This window comes from Acinonyx jubatus, chromosome B1 (genome assembly GCF_027475565.1).
Source record: "Acinonyx jubatus isolate Ajub_Pintada_27869175 chromosome B1, VMU_Ajub_asm_v1.0, whole genome shotgun sequence".
Taxonomy (NCBI): Eukaryota; Metazoa; Chordata; class Mammalia; order Carnivora; family Felidae; genus Acinonyx; species Acinonyx jubatus.
In genome coordinates, this window is record NC_069382.1 from 57,137,572 (window position 1) to 57,163,239 (window position 25,668).

A 25,668-nucleotide genomic window follows, 5' to 3' on the forward strand; every position below is an offset into this window, starting at 1 on the left:
TTCAAAGTAATTATTGATATATATTTATTGCCATTTTATTACTTGTCATGTGGTTGCTTCTGAAGATTTTCTGATACTTTCCTGTTTCTCTCTTTCATGGTTTGCTCATTTTCTTTAGTTATAATATTTGGTTTTCTTTCTCTTTATTCTTTGTGCATTCATTTAGTGGTTTTGCTTTGTGGTTACTATTAGATTTGCATATTACATCTTCTGCATATAATAGTCTATATTAAGTTGATGGTCATTTAAGTTTAAAGGCATTCTTTACTCCTCTCCTCCCCACATTTTAGATATATAGTGTCATATTTTACATAGTTTTATTTCCCAGATTAGGGAATTTTTCACCTATTATTTCTTCATATGTATTCTCTGCCCCCTTAGCTAGCTAGCTAGCCGCCTTCTTCTTCTTCTTCTTCTTCTTCTTCTTCTTCTTCTTGGACTCCTAGAATATAAATATTATTACATTTGATAGAGTCACTGAGTTCCCTAAGTCTATTCTCATTTTACATAATTCTTTTTTCCTCTCTTCGTTCAGTTTGATTGCTTTCCATTACTCTGCCTTCTAGATCATTAATTCATTCCTCTGCTTATTCCATATTGCTGTTCATTCCATCAAGTGTGTTTCTCATTTCATTTATTGAGCCCTTTATCTCTGCTATGTTATTACTTTTCACTATATTAATGGTCTTACTGATGTCCTCCCCTCTTTCCTCAAGTCCAGTGAGTATCGTTATGATCCTTGTTTTAAATTCTCCATCAAGCATATTACTTCTGTTTCACTTAGATCTCCTGCCAACAGCCTTGTCTTTTTCTTTCATTTGCAACAAATTCCTCTGTCTTCTCATTTTGTCTTAGTTTCTGTGCCTGTTTCTCTGTGTTAGGAAAGCCAGCTCTGTCTCCTGTTCTTGAGGGTAATGTCTTTATGCAAAGGAGGTCTTGTAGTGTCCTGCAGTGTAGTGTTCCCTGTTCCCCAGGGCCTAGGGCTTCCAGGAGTATATCTAATGTGTGTTGCCTGCACTCTTGCGTTGTGCCCTGGCTGCTTTATCCTTCAGGCCAGTCAACTGCAGATGCTATCTTTGCCTGTTGTGGGAAGTGTTTGGTCCCTGGCCTGAATGTGGCATTTTAATTAGGTGTTCTCTGGCCTGCTGTGGAATGAGACCTGTTGGTGCCACCACTGAAACCATCACTTTGCAAAACTCCTAGGTCAGGAGGCATAGTGTTGGCAGGGGTTGGGCCAGTCTTCTGGGGGAAGTGGCCCACCACCTGAGACTGAGGCAAGCATTACTGGGAAGGAAGTTTCCACCAGAGCATGGAAGGGCAGGGTTTAATGTAAGCAAGTTAGGTAGCGAGTGTCAGCGCTGCACTCGTTTCCATATGTGGCCCTGTGTTTATTCTGGTGTGCAGGGCAAGGAAATGGTGCCTAACGGTTCATTTGTTCCTGGAGGGGTTTCTTCATGAATGCTGCCTCTCTGGGACATGTTCTGAGATGTGCAAATAATTTCCCCACTCTGTGCCCCAGGCACTCTTTAGATTGTTGTTTCCATGTTGTATGTCCACAGACTGTTTGCCCTTCCTTCTCTCCAAGAGCAGCCCCTATGTCCTCTGAGCTTTCCCAGAGCCAAGCATTTGCCTTTAAAACTTTAGGCTTTGAGCCCTGCTTGTTTCAAGAACTCACAAAATTTGGGCACTCTAGCTTTCCAAGCCAATTGCTATGGGGATTTGTTTTCCCTATGTGCTCCCCTGTGTGTCAGTCTGTCTCCCACCCTTGTCTGTGACTACAGCTCCCTCCCTACCAGCAGCCACACTCTGTTTCTCTCCCAAACCACATTTCTGTACTTTCTGCTTTCTTAGATATGGCCTCTTCTCTACCTTTAGTTGTGAAGTTTGTTCTGCCAGTCTTCAGATCAATTTCTGGGGTATTGAGGATGATTTGATAGTTATCTGGTTGTATTCGTGGGATGAGGCAAGCCTAGGTTCTTTCACTCTGCCACCATTTTCCCCTTCTTCTACTTCTCACATTTCTTTATCCATTCATCTGTTGATAAACACTTAGGTTGTTTCCATGTCTTGACTATTATAAATGCTGCAATAAACATGAGGGTGTAGATATCTCTTTGAATAGTGATTTTGTTTCCTGTGGATAAATATCCAGAAGTAGAATTTCTGGATCATATGGTAGCACTATCTTTAAATTTTTGAGGAAACTCCATAATGTTTTTGATAATGGTTGCACCAATTTACGTTTCCACCAACAATGCACAAGTGTTCCCCTTTCTCCACATCCTTGCCAACATTTGTTATCTCTTGTTTTTTAATGATAGCCATTTTAACATGGTATCTCATTGTGGTTTTGATTTGGATTTCCCTGACGATTAGTGATTTTGAACATACTTTCATATACATGTTGGCCATTTGTATGTCTTCTGTAGAAAAATGTTTATTCAGGTCCTCTGCCTATTATTTATTTATTTATTTATTTATTTATTTATTTATTTATTTATTTAGAGCTAGTGATAGAGGGAGCTGCAGAGAGAAAGAGGATCTTAAGCAGGCTCCACACTGTCAGCGTGGAGCCCGATGCGGGGCTCAAACCCATGAACCATGAGATCACGACCTGAGCCAAAATCAAGAGTCATATCCTTAACTGACTGGCCACCCTGCCTTATTTTTAAATCGATTGTTTGGGGTTTGTTTTTTCATTGAGTTGTGTGGGTTTGTTACATATTTTGGATATTAACCCCTTATTGGAGATATGATTTGTAAATATTTTCTTCCATTCCATAAGTCATCCTTTCATTTTGTTGATGTTTCCTTTGTAGCACAGAAGCTTATTAATTTGATGTAGTCCCAATTGTATATTCTATCTTTTCTTGCCTTTGATTTTGGTGTCAAAACCAAAAAAAAACTCATTGCGAAGACTGATATTAAGGAGCTTACTCTTTATGTTTTTTTCCTGAGTTTCCTGGTTTCAGGTCTTATGTTCAAGTCTTTAATCCATTTTGAGTTGATTTTTGTGATGGTGTAAGATAGGGATCCACTTTCATTCTTATGCATATGGCTGTCCAGTTTTCCCAGCACCATTTATTAAAAAGACTATCCTTTTCACAATTGCATATTCTTGGCTCTTTTGTTGTAAATCAACTGACCATATACACATGGAAAAGACTTCAATTCTTTAAACCTAAAGCATTCCTATTACTGTTATCATCCCTGAAATCAGTTCATGGTTTTTGCAACCATAGAATCTTGGGTCTATGAAAATTACATTCATACATACTTTTTTCTTTTCTCTGATCCAGCATTTTGATTGCCTCAGTTGCTGCTGGAGAGGAAGAAATTTCCAGAAGCCCCAAACAGATGTGAAAACTCCATCTATCTTCAGTATGTCAGGCTACTTAAGCACTACCTCACTAAAGCTATCAAAGGACAATTCTTTTTCAGACTACCAGATCTATGAGCACTGAAACAAGCAATCAGTTGAAATAACAACAAAAAAAGAAGAAAAAGAAGAAAAGAAACAAAGAGTACATGCTGTACATTTTGACTATTCATGAAACTTAAAAGTTCAGAGTTATAATACATAGAGTGAAACATTTAACACAAACACTCAGGTTTTTAAATCCCACATATCTACATACTAATGTTTATGAATAGCTTTCCACTCATATGCCTCATGTTTGCCTAGAAATATCTTGCCATTACCTTTGTATTTCCTACCTGTCTTACGGATCAGTGGACAAACATAACTGTCAAAATCATGAGCTCCCCAGAATATTAGAGTTATATAATATTATCAGCCATGATTATGGCCATTAGTATAAACTGCTAGAAAACATGCTTTTTTGGTTTCTTTGTGTGTTTATTTGCCACTGAAGTATAAACATCAACTATCAGGGGGAGAAATGTACTGATTCACCAGGTTAAAATCTCTCAGAGACTGAGACACATTTCCAATGGTTTCCCACATAACTATTTTGGGCCATAGTATTTCTACAGCTTGGACTTGTGCCTAATCATACAATCAGATTGCTTCAACCACCCAGATGTATATGGACAAAAATAGTAATTCCACACCAAGTTATTATTAGCTTTTGTTGCTTGAATCATGGCTTGAGATCTATTGTTTTTAGAAGTGATATTGACATAATCAAATTACAATTAGTTTGAATATGTTCTTCCTAGCTTGTGCCCCCATTAGCAGCTCTCAGTTAGAAACCCTCTCATAAATGGACAAAGTATTGTTCCTTAAGCATTATCAGTTTACCCATAAAATCTTATTCTTCTTTAAGGAAGTCTGACCTACTGCATATGTTATAGTAATGAGCTGTTTGAGTATAAAACGTTGATTTTAGAGGTAGCTACTAACTATCATTTTAGGTCAAGGGCTTTAAAGTTGAAGCCAATCACCCAGCAGGACAAGAGATTCTGAAACAGTGAGAATTAAATATTACACACAGTATTAGAATCAGAACAGGCAAGCCCATGGTATAACATGGCAATGCCCTTTATCTAACAGGGAGCATGAAGTATAGGGGTCACTACATAAATGTGAAATGTGCGTGTATTAATTGTAGTGGCCATTTGGAAAGTTCTGTTTCATTTGGTTTTAACTAAGTTTCAAGTCTTCAGATAACAATTCTACACCACCTAAAATCCTTTTTAATAGTAGATATTATATTAGATGTACAATTTGTAATATACAAATTAAGTATATTAATTTGAAATGTACCTGTTAATAACAAATGGTGTGTCATCATTCAGAAGGTATAAGTTGGGTGTTACTTTTAAAGACAGCATTTGGAGTTTTCCCAGACTAGCAGTTCAGATTTAAAATGAGTTACTGGCTCAATTAACCCTTTCGTGAAGTAGCAATTTGAGGAAATCAAGCCAAATTAAATGTGGGGCGGGGGAGGGGAGGTGAAATACATAATCTTTGTTTTGTCAGTTTTCCATCCTCCCTTTCATTTTTCCCTCCTCATTCCTGATGCCTCTGCTTTCACTAGCTTCCTATCTTACACCCCTCTTCATCTAGCTATTCAACAAATCTCCAAGTAAGTTTGAACCTGATAGCTTTTTTTTGCCATGTCATTGCTTTTATTTATAGTTGAGAAAACAAAGTATATTTTAGCTCAATTTTCAAACTAATCAAGCATTTGTGAACCTGATGACTTGTTAAACAAGATCCAAGAAATACCACTAACAGTAGAATTTCAGGTAGATGGTGACAGGTTAGGATGGTAATTGGATCCAGTAGGGGTGGTTGGAAGGCCTTGGAAATGGAGGTTTTTGAATCCCCTATCTGCCTCCTCTTAGGTTCTAAAGGTCAGAGACGAAGAATGTTAAGAACACCCCATCATTACTGTTTTTGCCTATCACAAACTTTGGCCAGACCAACCCCCATCCAATGCCCTTGAAATAGATATACCAGAGATACTGGCTTACCCTGACCTATCATTTTTCTGTCAATAAAACATTAATAACTATAAATAACTTAGAATACAATTACTGGGGGGAAATGGCAAAGCAAAAGCTCCTTCCACATTGACAGATAAAAGCAACATTTTAAATCAGATCAGATTGAAGTACTGACAATATTTAATAAAATGTTTCTAAGCAACAGGGTAGAAGAATCAAAGAGCTTCAACAGAGCTGACATTAATAGAAAGAAAAGGGATCCAAAAATAGCCTCATTTTCTTATAAGCAATTCAGTCTGCAAGGTAAAACAAACTCCTTTCCAAAACAGCCTCCTGAATAATAATCTCTTTCCAAACATCCTGTGTTTGGCTTCAGCATGGAAAAACCATGATAGTAGCCAACTTTTAATATGTATGAAAAACTTGGGGAGTAAGTGCTGGGGAACAGCAATGATTTCGATGCCCTGGCCATGTGATGAACCCTTCTTCAACTCTTGGTTACCAAGATAACCACAAATAAAAAGGAATGCTTGATTTCTCTTGTATATATCTTCTAAGTCCATCTAAGTGGAACTTTTTAAATCCCATTGCTAGTGGCACCTAGCTTTGTCAGCAAGAAAGATTTTTGAATTTACAGAAATTCAAATGTCTGTAATAAGCCAGAATGAGTCTTAATAGATTCGAGTCAAGGGGAGAATATGTGATCTTTCCCTGTCACCTTAATGCCATAAGACCAAAAATGATTTTAATACTTGTATATCAGTTTTCTCACCACTGTGTCTTTGAAATTACAGTTTAGGAATCAGTAAACATTCTCATTAGCTTTTTCAGGAGATGAGTACAGTGTGTGTAAATGTCCTTTTTAAATAACAGTATGTAGAGAAGGCCTGTGGCATACAAATGTTTATTCTCGGCTCTCTTTTACTCTGCATTAAAAAAAGGGGGGGGGCGCCTGGGTGGCTCAGTCAGTTGGGCCTCTGACTTCAACTCAGGTCATGATCTCACAGCTTGTGGGTTCAAGCCCCTTGTCAGGCTCTGTGCTGACAGCTCAGAGCCTGGAGCCTGCTTCGGATTCTGTGTCTCCCTCTCTCTCTCTGCCCCTCCCCCACTCATACTGTCTCTCTTTCTCTCTCTCAAAAATAAATAAACATTGAAAAAATTTTTTTAACTTAAAAAAAAAAACCATGTATAATGGGCTCAAGAAAGAAAAAAAGGAGAACACTGTGCAGGCTACTGGTCTGACTGACAAACCGGTATTGGATACTTTGATTTCTGCATTTCTGCTGCCAGCTACAGGCAGAAATAGAGTCAGGGTAGGAAACTGTACAGATCATTTCATTGGAGAAAAAGATGTTTAGTAAAAAACACATATACATACATTCAGGGAACCATAGTTTTTAGGGTTATGTGATGATTAGCCACACTGAAAAACCTCACCAAAAATATATATTGTGTGATGATTTATACAATTAGGCCACAATACTTTGGTCCCACCAACTTCCAGCCCAAGGACTGCATACCTCCTGCCAAAATGAGCCTGACTTTCCTCCATGTCATGTCTTTCTACACTCCAAATACAAATTCTAAAACTACTGCTTTGCTCTTTCAAGCCATCATCAATTTTAAAACTAACTTAACCTAATCCAGTGTTTTTACACGAGTTTCCTTGGTGGACATTTTTTTAAAGTGCATTTATGTATTTTGAGAAAGAAAGAACGCAAGCAGGGGAAAGGCAGAGAGAGAGGGAGAGAGAGAATCCTAAGCAGTCTCCTCACCATCAGTGCAGAGTCCGATGTGGGGCTCAAACCCACTAACCACGAGATCATGACCTGAGCCAAAATCAAGATTCGGATGCTTAACCGACTAAGCCACCCAGGAACCCCCCTGCCTCCCTTGGTGGACATTTTTAACACATGGGTTTGATGTTATGGTTTTCATTGTTCTTATTATTCCTATCACTTTTTAATATATCTCAGTGAAAGGATAAAGTCATCCAAAAGTAAAATGTCTACGTTTTTTATAGAAAATGATTAGCACAATGTCCATTTAAAATCATTTCCACAAAGCCTGAAAAATCAGCTGCCAACTGCTCCTACCATTTTTCTAAGGTAGCCATTAAAGTGTTCCTCCCCCGACTTTTTAAACTATTATGCATCTTAGGTTCTCTAATAACTACTTGAGGGAGTCAGAGATGTGAGACTAAAATTGAGTGCAAGGTTAATGTTCTTTTACTCAGCCTCCATCCCTAATACTCTGCTGATATAGCCATTTTTCATTTTAATAATATAATGGTGTTTTCGTTCAGACATATTGCCTACATTAATGCTGTCTTTCCTGATGTCAGCATGTATATTTAAATTGTGCCACACCACACAGAAGAATATCAGGTCAGCCATAGCTCATGGCAGTAAAAACGTGCTGAATTGATGGAGAAATTAAACTGCTTCTAATTATATATTGCTTTTTATCTTTGAGAGTCAAACTACAAAATATGCTTTGCATTATTCTAGATTATTACCCTTAAAATGCCTCCTGTAGGTAAATCAACTGATTTGACTTAACATGGAGAGTATCTTGCAGATAAATCCTGCATGGCAGGGCGTGAGTTACCATCCGCCGCCCCCTCCCCCCGCCACCCATTGCTTGCTTGTTCTTCAAGAGCCCAAGCTCTTAAATCATTATTTAAAACATTGAGAAATAGTGTTGAAGCATGAAATATTCTCTCCAGGCACAGGAACTTTGGGGAATAGCAAAGAACACTGAAACAAGAAGCAGAAGACTGTTGTCTTCTTACCTGGCTCAGCCAATAACTAGCTATGTGAACACAACTTAGACCACCTTTATTGCCATTTTATATGCTCTAAGTGGCTCGCAGTTACCACACAGACCAAATTCAAGCCCTCGGTGTGGCCTTCAATTTCAGCCACTGTTCTACTCCCACTGTCTAAAGGGTGATCTTGTGTAGGGGTGAGGTGTCCAGACTGCTGGGAATCCTCAGTCCACCCCTGGCCGGCCATGTGAACTTGGGTAAATTACTTAATCTCTCTGGGACTCAATTTCCTAATTTGTAAATGAGAGATAATAGCTGCCTTGTTGGGCTGTGCTAAGAATTAAGTGAGTTGAAATTGCCATGTCCTTAGTACAGTACCGGTAAAGAGTAAGTACTCTGCGTTTGTTAAAGAAAAAGGAGTCTCCTCCCAACTTCCACTTTAAACCCATCTGCTCCACAAAGCTTTCCCAAATGAATGTATATGCTTTCAGAATCAATGGACAATTGTTGAGTTACATTAGCAGCCCAGACACGTTGATGTGTTCAAGGTGTCTGAAAGCAATGAGACTGATTTTCCTCTGATGCTTGATCCACTTCATAGTCACCCTTCATGTTCCTTCTTATGTTTCTTTGTTCCCTGTGTATGTGTAAGCATGAGAGATTTTGTTCCCTCTGAAGAAGTAATTCTTACCCACTCCACTTCCCCTGGCAAATTTCCATTCCTCTTTCAATACCACCTCTTCTGTGAAGCTTTTCCTGACACCCCCAGCTAGTAAGGCACTCTCTTTTCACAGCAATTTTTAAATGGCCACAAAATTCTTTGACATTCCTCCCACTGAGAGTTAGGGTCTATGTTCCTTCCTCTTGCTTCTGGGTGGACTTGTAGCTGCTTCATCTGAAAGAGTATGTGGCGGAAGTGAAACCAGTGTCTTACGAAGCTGGGCTTCCACCTTGTTTGCTGGAACACACGCACTTGGAGCCTGAGACTGCCATGCCTCGAGGAAACCTGGCCACATGGAGAGGTCCTGTGTACACACTTTGGGCAGTAGTCCTAGCCATCATGCCTTCCCGGTTGGGTCCCAGACATTGTGGGACACAGACACACCATTTCTTTCCTTTTTTATGCCCTTTCCAAATGCCTAACCCACCGAATCTGTGAGAAATGAAAATATGGCTGCCTCAAGCCATTAAATCCTGGGCTAATTTATTACACAGCAAAGTAACTGGAACAATTTTCTATGATTCCAAGTGACTTTGTATAGATCAACATTATAGCACTCAATAGCAGTGAAGAATAATAATTTGTGTTTGTCCTGCTCACTGGATTGCGAGTTCCACAAAGGCTTTATTCACCTCTGTATGCTAGCACCAAATATTGTGCCTGGCATATAATAGATGCTCACTGTATGTTTATTGAATAAATCATTTCTTAGAGAGCACAGATGTCAAATAGAGTAGACTTAAATTATGATAGAGTTAAGATATAATTTTAGTTTATAAGCACCAAACAAATGGCAGTGTTTATGTATCTGTATATATGTTTAACACATGCAAATGTACACACCCATTTTCTGTGCATTTGTTCACCCCAGACTCCCTGCCCCTACCACACCAGGACCTACTATTTACTGGGCTGTTCACTTCAAGGGATCACCTAATTTGGACTAGCTTAGAGAAAACTCTTTTTTCTTCTTGGCCCTAAATTGTGCCTGCGCACAAAGCCCTCCTTGAAGTCATCCTTGTTAAATTAGTACAGAACATGACAGGAAGCTGGCCTCTGGCTTCCAAACCAAGAGGCGGTCAGACCGTAAAATTCTTAACAGATTCTTTCATGGGATATGCACACACCCTTTAACTAGCGGTGGCTTCCATATTGTTCTCTATTTTTATTCAGTTCAAGTAAGCCAAGAAAGTGCAGAGTTTTTGTTTTCATTGCCAGCTTTAGCTAACTATATATAGATACGATATTATATGCTCACGTAGACATGTAACATATATATGTATATTCACACCAAGTTTTTTCCATCGGGTTAGCAGCCTGATTTGGCTCGACTCTGTAGCTTAGAGCTCCTGGTAATACTTCAGGGAATGCTGTTCACTTGCTCCGCCATGTGCTGTGCTGGGGAAATCTGTGCCATCCCTGCTAAATGCCAAGCAGAAGCCTCATTCTGGCTTCATTTATTTTGTTGGGTTTGAGGAAAATCTTTGATTCAGTGTCTACAGGCAAACCAATCTTGCCACTTCTCAAATGTCTAATTCTATAAATGGAATTTAAAAAACCATGTGAGTCAACAAGTATGTAAAAGGGCCGAGATTGAAGTAAACATGAATTGTACTCAAAGTGACATCACAGACTCTGAGATTGGGATTTATGGGGCAGTGCCAGGCCGTGAACCATACAAGTGTAAGGTGGAACCACATATATACACTGGGATTGTAACCATCCTCACAGAGGCTTTCCCAGACCTTCCTATATAAAGTGGTCCTCTGCACCCTTTTGTTTCTTCTTTCATAGAATTCTATTTTCTTACATAGCCAGACAAGTCTCAGATATCATGTCTTCTAGGATAGATGAAGCTTCATCTATGTGATTAGGTACTGGGAACCCAAGCTTCTGCATTGAATTAGATAATGTTCTGGATATTGGTTAAGATTTATTTCTTTCTCCTAAAATAGTAGTAATACATGTCCTGGTTGTTTATGACTTCAGGCCTAAATCCAGTTTGTTTGTTTGTTTTTTTAATTTTTTTTAACGTTTTAATTTATTTTTGAGACAGAGAGAGATAGAACATGAACGGGGGAGGGGCAGAGAGAGAGGGAGACACAGAATCCGAAGCAGGCTCCAGGCTCTGAGCCATCAGCCCAGAGCCCGACGCGGGGCTCGAACCCACGGACCGCGAGATCGTGACCTGAGCCGAAGTTGGACGCTCAACCGACTGAGCCACCCAGGCGCCCCCTTAAATCCAGTTTTAGGTAACAGGCAAGAAAACATATACTAACACTTTATCACAATTTGTCATGCATTGAATTAGCTTGTATTTTATCTACTTAAAATATGGGTGCTTCAATGTGGCATTCATGTGATATAAATAAAAATATATGCAAAATAATGTAAAACTATATATCATAGGATTTTACTGGAAGAGTTTAATAGCATGTAAAACATCATGCATGCCAAGGACCAGACACCCCATTAATTGCCCCTCATCTACTTATCTGTATTTTATACACATCTATATTATACCACCAAGCATATTGTATTTTTAGCTATATATACATATATGTATGTATGTATTAGCTATATATATATATATATGTATTAGCTATATATATATGTATTAGCTATATATATACACATATATACACACACACAGTGTGTGTGTGTGTATATATATGTGTGTGTATATATATATATTTATATGTGTATATTTATATGTGTATATTTATATATATTATTTTCTCATTACATAGCACACAAAATTATAATGATTAATATTTGGTGAAGTCATGCCTTCCAGTTTCTCTCAGAGCAAAAGTAACTATCACCATTTTTTATCCATTACTCCCTCCTACCCAATATCAACAGGGAAACTAAATGTAAGCCCAGGAGGAGCATGCTTATAGATATTTCTTAATCTGTAGTCCTGTGGAGGCAAGAATGCCAGGAGAAAGGTTGTTCTGCAGCTTAGAGGAAACCCAGACACTTAATAGTAAACTGAGGTTCATTTATGTTGTGAGTGATTGTGGTGAATGTTAAAAAGGAAGTGGGATGATTTTCATAGCTTACACTAGAAAAATGATGGAACACAAGACATGGGATGGTGAAGGTGAAAGTTAGAGAGGTAGTAGGCACCCCCTGCTTTGCTTCAAGTACTCTGGAATTTCGTTAGCTGAACTGTGTTCCACATAAACAGCCTAGTTGGCAGCCATTGTGTTTTCTCAGGCTACTATTCAATGCTCTACAGATATGTTTTTCATCATCATTACCTAAAGAATCTAACTTCCAAAGACATCTCAGTAGTAAGCCTTTTGAGGAGAGCAGAAAATTAACCTTAAGCACCTATCACATATGGTTATTAAATGACTCATGGCAAAATTCCAGCCCAGTTGGGTTCTCAAAATTTCACGCATAACAGGATCACCTGAAGAGTCTATGAAGGCATGGATTGCTTGCCCCACCCCCAGAGATTCTGACTTAGTGATCCTAGTTGGGGCCAGAGAATTCACATCTCTAGCAAACATCATCCCAAGTGATGCTAACGCTACTTGACTAGGGACCTCATTATGAGAAGCACTGCCCTCACTCATCTCCCATGCTGATCTCCCTGGCAGGATATGCATACCTTCTCAAAAACTCTTCCTACCATTCCAGTCTAATGGGATGGGATGCCAGGTGGTGAGCATTAGCGATGCCCACACATTGCTAAAATAAATACATATATCTAAAATACATATATCTAAAATAACAAAGAGATGAAGTTATGAAAAAAGGGAAGTGAAGAAAGATATACATTTAGTTGGCAAGAAAACAAAAAACTGATATCCCTTGCCTTCCACAACACCAAACGTTACACTCTGTCAAGGGCATGGCATGTGTTATTTTGAGCTCCTCTACAAGGACTTAAAACTATCTCATTCACAAAAGTTTTCTTTGAATCCTCTCAAAAATACACTGTCTTTCCCAAATGTGTTGATAATCCTTCCTCCCCCTCCCTTCTATTGTTCCATGTAGGTAAAGACAATGCTAAATGGTTTGCAGTCATAACATTAATGATAAAGAAAATCATAGATGTACATTTGATTTTCACAACTCAGTGTCAATTGGGGTCACTTTGTGTTTTGAGATTAAAATAAAATTGGCTCAAATCTCCAGTTCATATAGTCTGGGCAATCCTCTGGCCCTCCCAATGTCTCTATGGATTTCATGGGATTATGTTTTTGCCTAGTCACTTCTAACTACCATTTTCTCTTCTACTCAATTCTAGAACTCACTCATTCCTCTCTTCTTGAATTAGAGCCTTTATCTGCACAGTTTAATCACGCAACTGGGAAATACAGCTGTTGAGGAATACAGTTGAACCTGTATTTCTTCCCAAACACTTTTTTATTCTAAGCTCTCTTGTATTATGGATCCTACTGAAGACTTGTGGATAATAGTAGGAGATTTCATAACTTCCTAATATAAACGCACATTTGAATATTAGATATCTATTTTTTAAGCATGAAAAATGGCTATCAACATGGAAAAAGATAAGGGAAGTTGTGGAGCCACACACAGAGCTACTCCTTTAAATTCTATCAATGCTTAGAATTGTTTTGACTCTTAGATTCATTCGTTCATTCAATATTTATTGAGCAACTACTGTGAGCTAGGTATTTCAGGTATAATAACTAATAAGACAGAATAGTATTGGAGAAAGAAAAATAAGAAGGTTAATACTATAGAATGTACTAAGTTCATTGTTCCATAAGACAAGTTGAACCCAGGACAAGGGAGTTAGTAACCTCTAGGCTGTTTCCTGAAGGATGAGTTGGAAGAAGCCAAGTGAAGAGGGCAATATAGACAGAGATATGGCTGAAGAGCTACACTAGGTCCAGATAATTAAAGTCCTAAAAGCTCATTCTAAGGATTTGTTCTTTAACATATATACTGTGAATCCTAGTGCCTAGTACTGATAAGTTCTCAGTACATAAGTTCTCGTCAAATCTTATCCTGTATTATTTATTATAGGGGCAACAGGAAGTCAATGAAGGATTTTAAGTGGTGTGTGTGTGTGTCAGCATGGGTGTATTGATATAATAAGATTTGCATTTTGCAAGTTCCCTTTGACTCAAGGAGGAAAACAGATTGTAGAGGATTAACATTAGAAGTAGTGAGGTACTGTAGGAGCCTGATGGAGTAAGCTGACAAAATATGATGATAGCTGGAGTGGAAGAGTGACAACATAGAAGGGGAGAGTGGTAAAGTGTTTCTGATGGCTATGGGGTAAAGAAAAGAGTAGTGTCGGGGATGACACTGAGTTTCCTAGTGCAGCAAATAAGTGAGTGTTGGTGCCATTCTCCAAAATAGGGAACACTGGAGGAAGGGGAGGGCAAGGAGAGAGGGAAAAATGATGCTTTCTATTTTTGAAACGTCCAGCTTCAGTGCCGGTGGGACATGCAGGCAGCTGGGCATAGGCTAAAACTAATGAGAAAATCTGGACCGGAAACATAACTTTTGGAAGTTGGCAGCCTTTAGAGAGTAATTAAATCCATGGGAGTGGATGAAATCACCCTGAGAGGACAAGAAGAGAAGCAGGCTTAGGGGGGAAACCCTAAGGATGAAGAGAGGATCAAGAGTTGCTGAACAAAATCAAGACTCCAGAGAAGTGGGAAACAACGCAGAATGTGCATATTATGGAAGCTATGGAGAATATTTCAAGAAGAGAGTGTTTCCAATTTTGCTGGAAATTCCAATAAGATTAAGATTTTTAAAAATTCTCTTTGCTATGTCACTTTCTTAGTTTTATTGAACCTAATATTTGCCTCCATGGAGATCTCACACCCTTCAAACTCTTTGTTCTTAGCATTTTTCACTTGTAAGAATAAGTGACCTCATTTGCCTCCTTCCACAGCTTAAACCTCATCATCAATCATTTTAACATCTCTCCTATTGTTGGTCAATGGTTCTAAATCAATTCATGATGAACAACATAATATAGTCCTGTCTGCTGTTTATTATCTTTTTCTCTCCCTAGTTTCACTTCTAATCAACATCTATAACATTCCCCATAGTACTTATTTCAAATATTTTCCACTTTCCTCAAAGTACGAATCTCCCCTTAATACTCAGGACAGTAAATAATATCACCTCATATTTATCAGGAGGGTCCACTCTCTTGGAAACTTTCTGATGAGAACTCTATTAGAAACTTCCCTTCTTCACACATTAAAACTTCTCTTACCTTTTCCAATTACTTCCCTCTTTCTATATATTCAAAATGAAAAATACTCCTTTCCAAATCTAACTTACATGTGACCTTAACCCTTGTCCACAGTCATCCCTGCCCTATCTCTAAAGATTGATTTTTCCTGTACTCTGGCCATTGCTTTCCAGACTATAAATAAATTCAAGTCTTCTGTCACAAACCAACTCTAAGATAGCCCCTATAATCCTCATCTCCTGGTATTCATGACCTTGTGTGTTTTATGCCCTTAGACTGTGGGCAGGACTTGTGACTTGCTTTCTAACAATTAGAATATGGCAAACATGACAGGATGTACATGATTACATGTATGTGATCAAAATACATAATGCCTGTCTTTCAAGGACACCCATTCCTTCTTTCTGGCTTTGAGAAAGCAAGTGCATGCTGGAACGTCTTATATGGCAAGTAACTGAGGGTGGCCTCTAGCCAATAGCGCCCAAAACTGTGGTCCTTCATCCAACAGCCCACAAAGAACTGAGTGCTGCTAAAAGCTACAAAAGCCTGGAAATGGGTCCTTCCCCAGTTGAGTATTAGATGAGACTGCAGCCCCAAATGACAAGCTCTGTGAAATTCTAATGCAGAGGACCCAACTTGGCCATGACTAGACTCCTGATACATAGAAACTATAAAATAACAATTGTGGTTTTAGGCTGCAAGTCTGAGGTCATATTGGCACATAGCCCTACATAATCTATATTTCAACCTATACCCTAAAAAAGCCTTCCCTAAAACCTCTGTGCTCTCAACCACCATTGTTCTCTTTTCCCCTTTATTATAAAATTTCTTGAAAAGTAAATGAGAAAGAATGAAATCATGCCATTTGCAGTAACATGGATGGAACTGGAAGGTATTATGCTGAGTGAAATAAGTCAGTCAGAGAAGGACAGATATCATATGTTTTCACTGATATGTGGATCTTGAGAAACTTAACAAAAGACCATGGGGGAAGGGAAGAGGAAAAAAATAGTTACAAACAGAGAGGGAGGGAGGCAAACCACAAGAGACTCTTAAATACAGAGAACAAGCTGAGGGTGGATGGGCGGGGGGAGAAGGGAAAATGGGTGATGGGCATTGAGCAGGGCACTTGTTGGGATGAACACTGGGTATTGTATATAAGCCAATTTGACAATAAGTTATATTCATAAAAAAAAGAAAGGTAAATAGTATATATTAACTACATCTATCTTGTCATCACCCACCCTGTGGTAAATTAAAAATGGGCTCAAATTCTTGGCCAATTCTCCCATTGAGTAGAGTCCATTTCTCCAATCCCTGAATCTGGATTTTTAATCTTGGTTAGCCTTGTGGCTTGCTTTTACTATTAGAATATGGTAGAAATAATGTTAAATTCAGAGACTAGGACTTAAGAGATCTACAGCTCTGACTTTTATGTACTTGAAATATATCTTATTATAATCCTACTGCTATGCTGGGAGAAATCCAGGACTCATGGATAAACTCTACATCAATATTGCATAACCAATACTCTTTGGCCAAAAGCCAGCACTCACTGTCAGTCACGTGAGTGAGCCACTTTGGATGTTTCTGGCCAGACCTCCAGATAACTTCAGCCTCCCAGTGCCCCAGTCAACACCAGGTGGAGCTGAAGAACCACCCAGCTGAACTAAATCAACCCACAGAAATGTGAGAAACCATAAAGGATGCTATTAATTTAAGACACTATGTCTGAAGTTGTTTGTTAATCACCAACAGATAAATGCAGAGCTTTTCATCTTTATTTCTCTGGTGGAGCAGTTCCTTTAAAGGTTAACAATGACTTTAATCTCAAAGTTCAGTGGCCTTTGCTTTGTCTTCTTCTTTCTTGACAGCTCCAAGGCATATGACACTAGTGAAATTTTCTCTAGATTATTTCATTTCTGTGTTATACTCTAGAACTCAATTTCTTCCCCTCATGCCCTAAACGTAGATGTTCCCCAAGGTACTATACTTGAACATTTCTCTCTAAACCCTCTTCCCTGGTAGTCTCATCCAATATCATTGTTTTAAATATCACCTCTATGCAGATTATGTTCAAATCCTTTAAGAGACATAATGATTAGAAGCTCAGGTTTGGAAATAGGCCAGACAAGGCTTTAATCCTGAATCTGCCAACTACCAGCCATGTGACATTGAAGTGAACCACTGAAGTGGGTTAACCTCTCTTCCCCCACATTTTCTCCTCTCTTAAATCTGGGTAATAATAGCATCTTGCTCATAGGGATATCACTAGAGTCTGCCACAGAATAAGCACTCAGCAAATCAGTGCTTTCCACTGTTTTACAGTTTTTCATATCACTGCCTACATAAGCAAAATGATAATGTTTGTATGCACTCTGGGGTAAATGGAGATGGCTGTTCAGGTCAAAGACAATTGGCCCAAGGGTTCTGGCCTCTCCATTCCCCCCCCCCCCAGCCCCTATCCACCCTGTGGCCCTTCCCCCGGGGGATAATGAATACTTATCCATTATTGACATACCAATGGGAAGCTTTACAGTAAATGGGAGCAATTATTATCCTTCTGTCTGGTTGTGATCTCTCTCCAGGCCCTCTCTACTGGATACCTCCCACCATCTCCGCCCCAAAAACTAGATGGTGATTCTCAAAGTGATGGCCCCTGGCCAGCAGCATAGCATCACCTGGGAACTTGTTAGAAATGCAAATACTAAAGCCCTAACTCATACCTACTGAACCAGAAACTCTAAGGATGGATGGACTCAGCAATGTGTGTTTTAACAAATCCTATAGTGATTCTAATACAAATCAAAGTTTGAGAACCAATGACTAGTAGCAATTTCAACTTGGAGTAGCGAAACTGGTCCTCTCCCTTGGTTCCCAAATTGGGTTAATTAGTTCCACTACCTTCCCAGCTACCTGGGTCCAAAACCTCAGATTCATTCTTGACTCCTCCCTCCTACCTGTCTTCTATAACTACTTGGTCACCAATCCTATCTTTGCCTCCAGCAACATTATTCACATCTCTTTCTTTCTCTCTCTGTTCCCACCACCATGCCCCCTGAGGTGGAGCTGACCAGTTTCTCCCAAACCAATTTGCTTAAAATCCAGTTTGCCTGTGACCAATTTCATGAACAGCCAGTTAGGATAAAGCAAATTTAATTTAAAAATTAAACTAAGAGGGGCACCTGGGTGGCTCTGTCATTAAGCATCTGACTTCAGATCATGATCCCAGTTGGTGAGATCAAGCCTACATCAGGTTCTCTGCTGTCAGCACAGATCCTACTTCACATCTCTCTCCCTCTCTCTCTGCCCCTCCCCTGATCATTCTCTCTCTCTCTCTCTGTCTCTCTCTCAAAATAAATAAATAAACACTGAAAAATTAAATTAAGATTAAATTAATATTTAATTGAATAATAAAATATAACTAAAATATAATTAATGATAATTGTATGTGAAAATTTTACATTATAGATAAAATATTAAGTAAAAATTAAATTAATTTTAATTAAAAATTAATTTCATACAGTCAATTCTGCTGATTCTTTTCTTCATGACTTCTATCACCACTTAGAAGTTTACTGTGTCCTTGCCCCTCCCGATGTTTGATAAATATCTAATTCTATTTTTCTAGTTTTTCTACACTTTAATTTTCTTACATTTAACTCGTGAATTGTCTGGAGTTCTTTTGCTTTTTGGTGTAAAGTGAAGATCAAATTACCTGCCCACTTACTGCACAAAAGGGAAAGCCTCCTCATTTACAAGTTCAAGTTCTTGGCCACTTGTATTTTATTCCCTTCTAGGCCAAGCATAAAGATCAAAGAAGATCACCAAGATGTGTAAAGTGCTGCGGTTGCTATTTCACAAGTGAGTGGTTGTCCCACTTTCTACATTGGACTGACTTTCCCTGAAGGGCCTTCTTTTCTTATTAGTAGCTTAAAATGGGTTTATTTACTGGAAACTAAGGTAGAAGTGTCCTTGGACAAATAAGCTTGAAAATCCTTCAATGCTCAAAAATTGGTGTTAGGAAGTTAAAACTTCTGCATTTTCCCTTTCCCTGTGGCAGTTTCTCTCCCAGGCCCAGGGAAGGAGGTGGGATGAAGGAGGGCATGGAGAAGTCACTACAAGATCAGAGAAAATAGCCGGCCACTCCTTCTGCCCTGAGAGAATATTTAAAGGAGCAAGCAGGGACTGGGGAGACCAGGGTCAGACAAATGTGGGATGACTGCTCCCTTCTAGACCCATCCCTGAAGGGAAGCAATATCACACAAACAGAGGGGAAAGCTAAAACCAGAGAAGTGCAGGGTGGTCCCAGGCAACACGTAGAGCTGCAGCCGAATGGGAAGAGGTAGGGTCACCTGGTTTGATGAGGAGCAGCGCCTGAGTTACCTCCCCTGAACTGCCCTCAGCTTCTGGGTGGAATGAGGGAAAGTTCTTTCATACCCCAGGGTGAGAGGAAGTGAATTGAGAGCAGTGGGCCTGAACTGGAAGCTGTCATGGCAAGGGGAAAGCCTCTGAAGAGGCTCCAGAGGCATTATTGGAGACGTAGCTGAGACTCAGAGCAGCCTCTAGTGCTCACAGAATCAGCAGGGGAGGGATCGGCAGGATCACCAGGACCTGATGGAGCCAAGAGGAAATCAGAAGTTCCTCCCTTTGCCTCAGGGAACTGGCAGACAGGCCCTGGGGCAGGCAAGGCCAGTAGCCCCCAGTGAACATCAGCAAGGCTCCAGAGGACTAGAGGGTCTAGGCTAGAAACCCCTTCCCTTTGCCACCATGTCACACACCCAGACCCTAGATTTCCAGGAGAATCAAAGGAAGAAGGAAAACATCTGAAAGACTAAACATTTCCAGGCACCTGCATGGGTCGGTCAGTTGAGATTCCAACTTCGGCTCAGCCCTGATCTCATGGCTTGTGAGTTCGAGCCCCACATCGGGCTCACTGCTATCAGCCTGTCAGCACAGAGTCCGCTTTGGATCTTCTGTCCCTCTCTCTCTGCCTCTCCCCTACTTGTTCTCGCTTGCTAGCTCTCAATACATACATACATACTTACTTACATACATACATACATACATACATACATACATAAGACATTTAAAAAATGAACATTGCCCAAGAGAATGAGCCATGTGGAAAAGACCACTGAAACCTATAGACATAGAAGAGCCTGTTAAAAGGCCTGACTGTGCCCCCCTGCTTTCCCTGCTTATCTCCACCCAGCAGTGTGAGAGTGGATGATGAAAATTAGATTATAGAGACTAAAGAACTGTACAGTAAAACCTTGGTTTGTGAGCATAATTCATTCCAAAAACATACTTGTAATCCAAAGCACTTGTATATCAAAGCGAATTTCAAGAACCGTTGGGTCAGTTATGATCACGTGACATCTGATGTTGCATACTACTCATATTGCAAGACATCGCTCGTTTATCAAGTTAAAATTTATTAGAAATTGTTGCTCGTCTTTCAGAACACTCGCAGAACAAATTACCATTCAAGGTTTTACTGTATTTTCATTGCACATCTGAGTAGTAGATATGTGTAAATTAGAAAATACATCTAAAATTTCCTCCCAGAAATGAACTGTCCATTTCCCCCATAAAAAGGGGCCAACCTGCTTACAATTAGTTTTAACTTATTAAGTAGTTAATAAATAAAAACTAATACTTATAAAATATGCATAACATATGAAAAATAGTGATTCAACAAAAGCCCATATACCCATGGGCCTATAAAAGGACACCCCCATCACTCTGATGGCCCTCCCAGCCATCCTTCCTCAGCCCCCGCCCCCTTGCTCCTTCTACAAGGGTTCTGCACTCATCATTCCTGTGAGGTGAAAGAGACAGGAAGTATGACAACCTGTCTGCCATTTCTGGTTTTGACAATGAAGAGGATTACAAACAGGAAATGCAAGCAGCCCCTAGGAGCTGTAAATGACCTTCAACTGACAACAGTCAGCCAGGAAACAGGGACCTCAGTCTTATAAATACATGGAGTCAAATTCTCCCAATGACCTGAATGAAGCTGAAAGCAGATTCTCCCCCAGAGGCTACAGATGGGGACCCAGACCGGCAGGCACCTTGATTTCAGTCTTGTGAGATGCAGAGCTGAAAATCCATTGAGCACACCCAGACTTCTGACCTAAAAAACTGTGGGATCATAAATTATGGTTGTTTAAAATAAAGTTTGTGGTAATTTGTTACAGCAACAGTAGAAAATTAATACATGTGCCTCCCTGTGGGAAGAACCCTGAAGTCAGACAGGTGTGTTCAATCCTATCTTTCTTACTTATTATTCAACATCTCCGAGCTTTTGTTTCCTCATCATTGAAAAGGACTGTAAATTCTTCTTTAGCTTAGCTCCCAGATGTTCTGAGGGGAATTCAAAATAATAACTCACATAAAATGCCTCACGTATTTGCAAGGTTTGCAAGAAATAACATTCTTACACATGCCACATTTTCCCACAATACAAGGCCTTTGTTTTGCCTCTTACACTCTGATTTCTTCACATCTAACTGCTGTCCATTCTCCAAGGCCCTGCTGGAATGTCACCTGTCATGCAAAGCTTTCATCATCCACCAACTAGAAGTAGTATCCTTCTCCTTGAATTAAATCTTGCAGGATACCAAATTGATTTCTCAGATCAGAACAAAATTAGAGCTCGGGCCTCTTCTTTCTGTAGAATCTCAGGACATAACAGAAAAGAAATGCAGAACTTTAAAAGTTCCCATTAGCACTCTTTCATTTCATCACTGAGCTCCAGGAGCATGGGTGAGATGCCACCCACTGCCCCAGAGGAAGTATTCTATAGATTCTCTGAACCCCACACTTTGTCTCGCAGGACCAAAACTACTTATTAGGATTGGTAAGGATTGTTATGGACTGAACTGTGATCCCTCAAAATTCAAATGTCAAATCCCTAACCTCCAGTACCTCAGAATGGGGCTGCATTTGAAGACAGGGTCTATAAAGTGATGACTAATTAAAATGAAGAAGCCATTAGTGGCGGCACCTGGTTGGTTAAGCATCCAACTCTTGATTTAGGCTCAGGTCATGATCTCACAGTTCATTGGATTCGATCCCCACATTGGGCTCTGCACTGACAGTGTGGGGCCTGCTTGGGATTCTCTCCCTCTCTCTGCCCTTCCCCTGCTTTCTCTCTCTCTCTCTCTCTCTCTCTCTCTCTCTCTCTCTCTCTCTCTCTCTGTGTGTGTGTGTGTCTCAAAATAAATAAATAAAAAATTTTTAAAATATATGTAAAATGAGGCCATTAGGGTTGACCCTAATCCAATCTGACTGGTGTTCTTGTAAGAAGAAGAAATTTAGACACACAAAGAGACATCAGGAAGCATGCACCGAAGAGGCCATGTCTTCACAGAAAGAAGACAACCATCTGCAAGGAGAGAGGTCTCAGGAGACAACAAACCTGCCAACACCTTGATCTTGGGTTTCTAGCCTCCAGAACTGTGAGAAATACATTTCTGTTGTTTAAGTCACACAGTCATGGTACTTTGTAATGGCAATCCTAGCAGACTAATACAGGAAGAATAAAATGGTGTGACAGACATCTGATCATTGGTAATTGTTCAATCATGACAAAGTGTATTTGGCTTTGCTTAGAGTTGGTTTTACATTTGAGAACTTACATTTTTTAACATATTGTGTATATTACGAAAGTAGACCTTCAAAGCCTACCATGAAAATGTTAGGGTAATACTCCAGGATAAAACATGAATCTACATAACCAAGGAGTGTTTGAATCACTCTCTTTGCAGAAGCAACTGTCATTGAATTCTAATCCAAAATGCAAGAGAAAGGACTAAGGTAAAGCTGAAACATTCCACAATTCTCTGAGGAATCTCTTTCTGTCAGAATCAGATCATTGATCATTTATTAACTGCCCATGATTGGCAATGTCTTGGAGGAGGCTATGGATATTCCTGTGAGGAGGGCTCCATTATTCTAACAATGAAAATTAGTGAATAGCTTCTCCGTGCCTCTCCAGACCATGAATGAAGAGCTCCCACCTGACATTTGCCCTCCAAATGTTTATAATCATGTTCACCAGTTTCTTCCCAATAGCATACATTGCTATCAGGCATATGTTTATCATGCATTGTTCATTGCTTCTGTACTTTTTCCACCACTGTGATTAAATTGACAGCAATGTCTAAAGGTGAGAGGGAGGGAATGAAAGACAAAAAGAGAGAGAAGAGCCTTCACCTGGGACCACTGTCACTGCACCTTCCGCAGCTGCAGTTTTGTTTTATCACAGACTACCAAAGGGGGCAGCCAGGCTACTATCCTTCGTAACACACTGCCGCAAAGAGCCTCGCAAATGACCTCTTTTTTTTTTTTTTTAATATTTTTTTTTCAACGTTTATTTATTTTTGGGACAGAGAGAGACAGAGCATGAACGGGGGAGGGGCAGAGAGAGAGGGAGACACAGAATCGGAAACAGGCTCCAGGCTCCGAGCCATCAGCCCAGAGCCTGACGCGGGGCTCGAACTCACAGACTGCGAGATCGTGACCTGGCTGAAGTCGGACGCTTAACCGACTGCGCCACACAGGCGCCCCAACAAATGACCTCTTAATAGCATCCTCTCCTCTCTAACCCATCCTCTTCATCTACCTCTTCCCAAATTACTGGTATAAAAGACTTTTCCTGAAATGTACAATTTTTAAATTATGCTCAAACCATTATTATGAATTTATTCACATATTATTTATCTCCCTGGGGAGATTCTAAGCTCCTGGGCACAAGGACTGTGATCTCTTGTTTACTGTTGAACCCCAGTAACAAGCACAGTGCCTGCTACAGAGGAGGCAGGTAATAAATATTTGTTTAATGAATGAAATCCAGTCCCCAAGAAAACTACCACCAGAGACTTAGAGAGGAAAAGAATGCTCTAATAAATCACCTTCCATCCCACTGACTTATTTCTATAGGCCCAGTCTGAATCCTTTTGGACTCTAAATATTTGAGCATTCTAAATATGCATACTTTGAGCAGAAGCTAATCCAGTCTCTTCTTGGCTTTCTAACAGCAAAATCTGGCCCAAAGCAATATTTGTTTCCTTCTCCTTTCCTTCCTTTATGACCCGTACTCTACCTGGGAAGACCTTCTCCTCTTCTCTGCCTTTTCAGATTCTTTGTGCACATGTGCCACAGAATGATCCTCCTTTTTTCCAATCAAGCCTAGTCCAACTATTGCATTTCACAGTGATCTTTCCTTCTAAATTCCTGTTGTACTTATTAGCAAATAATGCCCGTTTTGTTAATTTGTGTTGCTCACACACACACATCCCACTACCCAACATGTTCCATAACTTATATGTCTTTAACAGCACCTAACACATGCTACTTAATACACAACAGGAACTCAGTGCTTCCTTATTAACTACTTTGTCTAAAGTGATAGGAAAATATTCACCTATGTGCTCACATCTCTCTCACTTTTGTCTTGATTCTTCCCAAAAGGCAAGGATGCCAAATCCACTGGTCCAATGTACTGCAGAACACTGAGGGGGCAACATTTACTTTGGCGGGATGACTTTTTAAGATTACTCACTTATTAAACCATTATTTACTGAAAAACCTCAATAAATAATGCTTGTTTTATAGAGCAAGCCAAACACTGTTTTAGTCCCTGGGGATGTGGCAATGAATAGACTTGGAACTTCCATTGCAAGAGGAGATAACAATATGTACATCAACAGATGGGATCATCTTATATTAAAGAATACTAAGAATAAAATAGAATTAAGTAATAGTCCTGGGGTACAGGTGGCTTATTTAGTTTAAGGTGTCAGAGAAGGCCTCTTTAAGGAGGCATTAATTTAGCCTAAATAAAAATGAATCAAAGATCAGATGAAGCAAGGCCACAGAGACTGAAGCAGAGTTGGGGGTGGCATGGAGAATGGTCAAGAGGAGGTGCAAGAAGCAGACAGACACTAGACCATGAAGAACCATAAGGACCATGATGGCCAGGTTGGCTAAGAGATTGAGATTTTATTCTAAATGCAGTGGGAAGCCCTAAGAAGATTTTACACAAGAAAGGATATGAATTGATTTACATTTCAAACCCCAGCTCTGGTTCTGGTGCTGGGAATGACAGCAAGAAGGCAAGAATGGAAGCAGGGCCAAAGTTACAACACTGTCCCAGTAATCCAGGCAGAAATTATAGAGGCTTGGAATCGTATAGTAGTGTAAAAACAGTGAGAAGGGTATGGATTCAGAAGACATTTTGGTGGTAAAATCGAGAGGACTTCTTGATGTACCAGGCACTGTGGATGCAAGTAGGAAAAAGGAGGAAATTAGGGTGAATCTGATTTTTAGCCCAAGCAACTGGGTACTATTAACTATACTGGAAAAACTTGAGGGTATGCAGGTTTAACTTTTTTTTTTTTTTAATCTTTGAGAGAAAGAGACAGACCACTAGCTGGAGAAGGGCAGAGAAAGAAGGAGACACAGAATCCAAAACAGGCTCCAGGCTCTGAGCTGTCAGACAGCACCTGATGTGGGGCTTGAACCCACAAACTGTGAGATCATGACCTGAGC

The 25,668-nt window shown here is 39.7% G+C and overlaps 1 protein-coding gene and 1 long non-coding RNA gene across 7 annotated transcripts in view; one reads left to right on the forward strand and one right to left on the reverse strand.

Moving 5' to 3' along the window:
* MFAP3L (microfibril associated protein 3 like) overlaps positions 1 to 19,031 on the forward strand; it is an 84,670-nt gene extending 65,639 nt beyond the window's left edge. For 5 of the 6 annotated variants that reach the window (XM_053216716.1, XM_053216714.1, XM_053216717.1 and 2 more), the window contains one exon: positions 3,300 to 3,479. In XM_053216716.1, coding sequence (XP_053072691.1) covers positions 3,300 to 3,464 — 165 coding nt within the window. In that variant the 3' untranslated portion in view covers positions 3,465 to 3,479. Of the gene's footprint in view, positions 1 to 3,299; positions 3,480 to 18,908 lie in introns of those variants that run through there. The other variant, XM_027068881.2, reaches the window with a different exon arrangement.
* The window catches only part of LOC113602267 (uncharacterized), a 293,893-nt gene that overhangs the window by 104,390 nt on the left and 163,835 nt on the right, over positions 1 to 25,668 (reverse strand). The gene's annotated exons all lie outside the window — the stretch shown is intronic.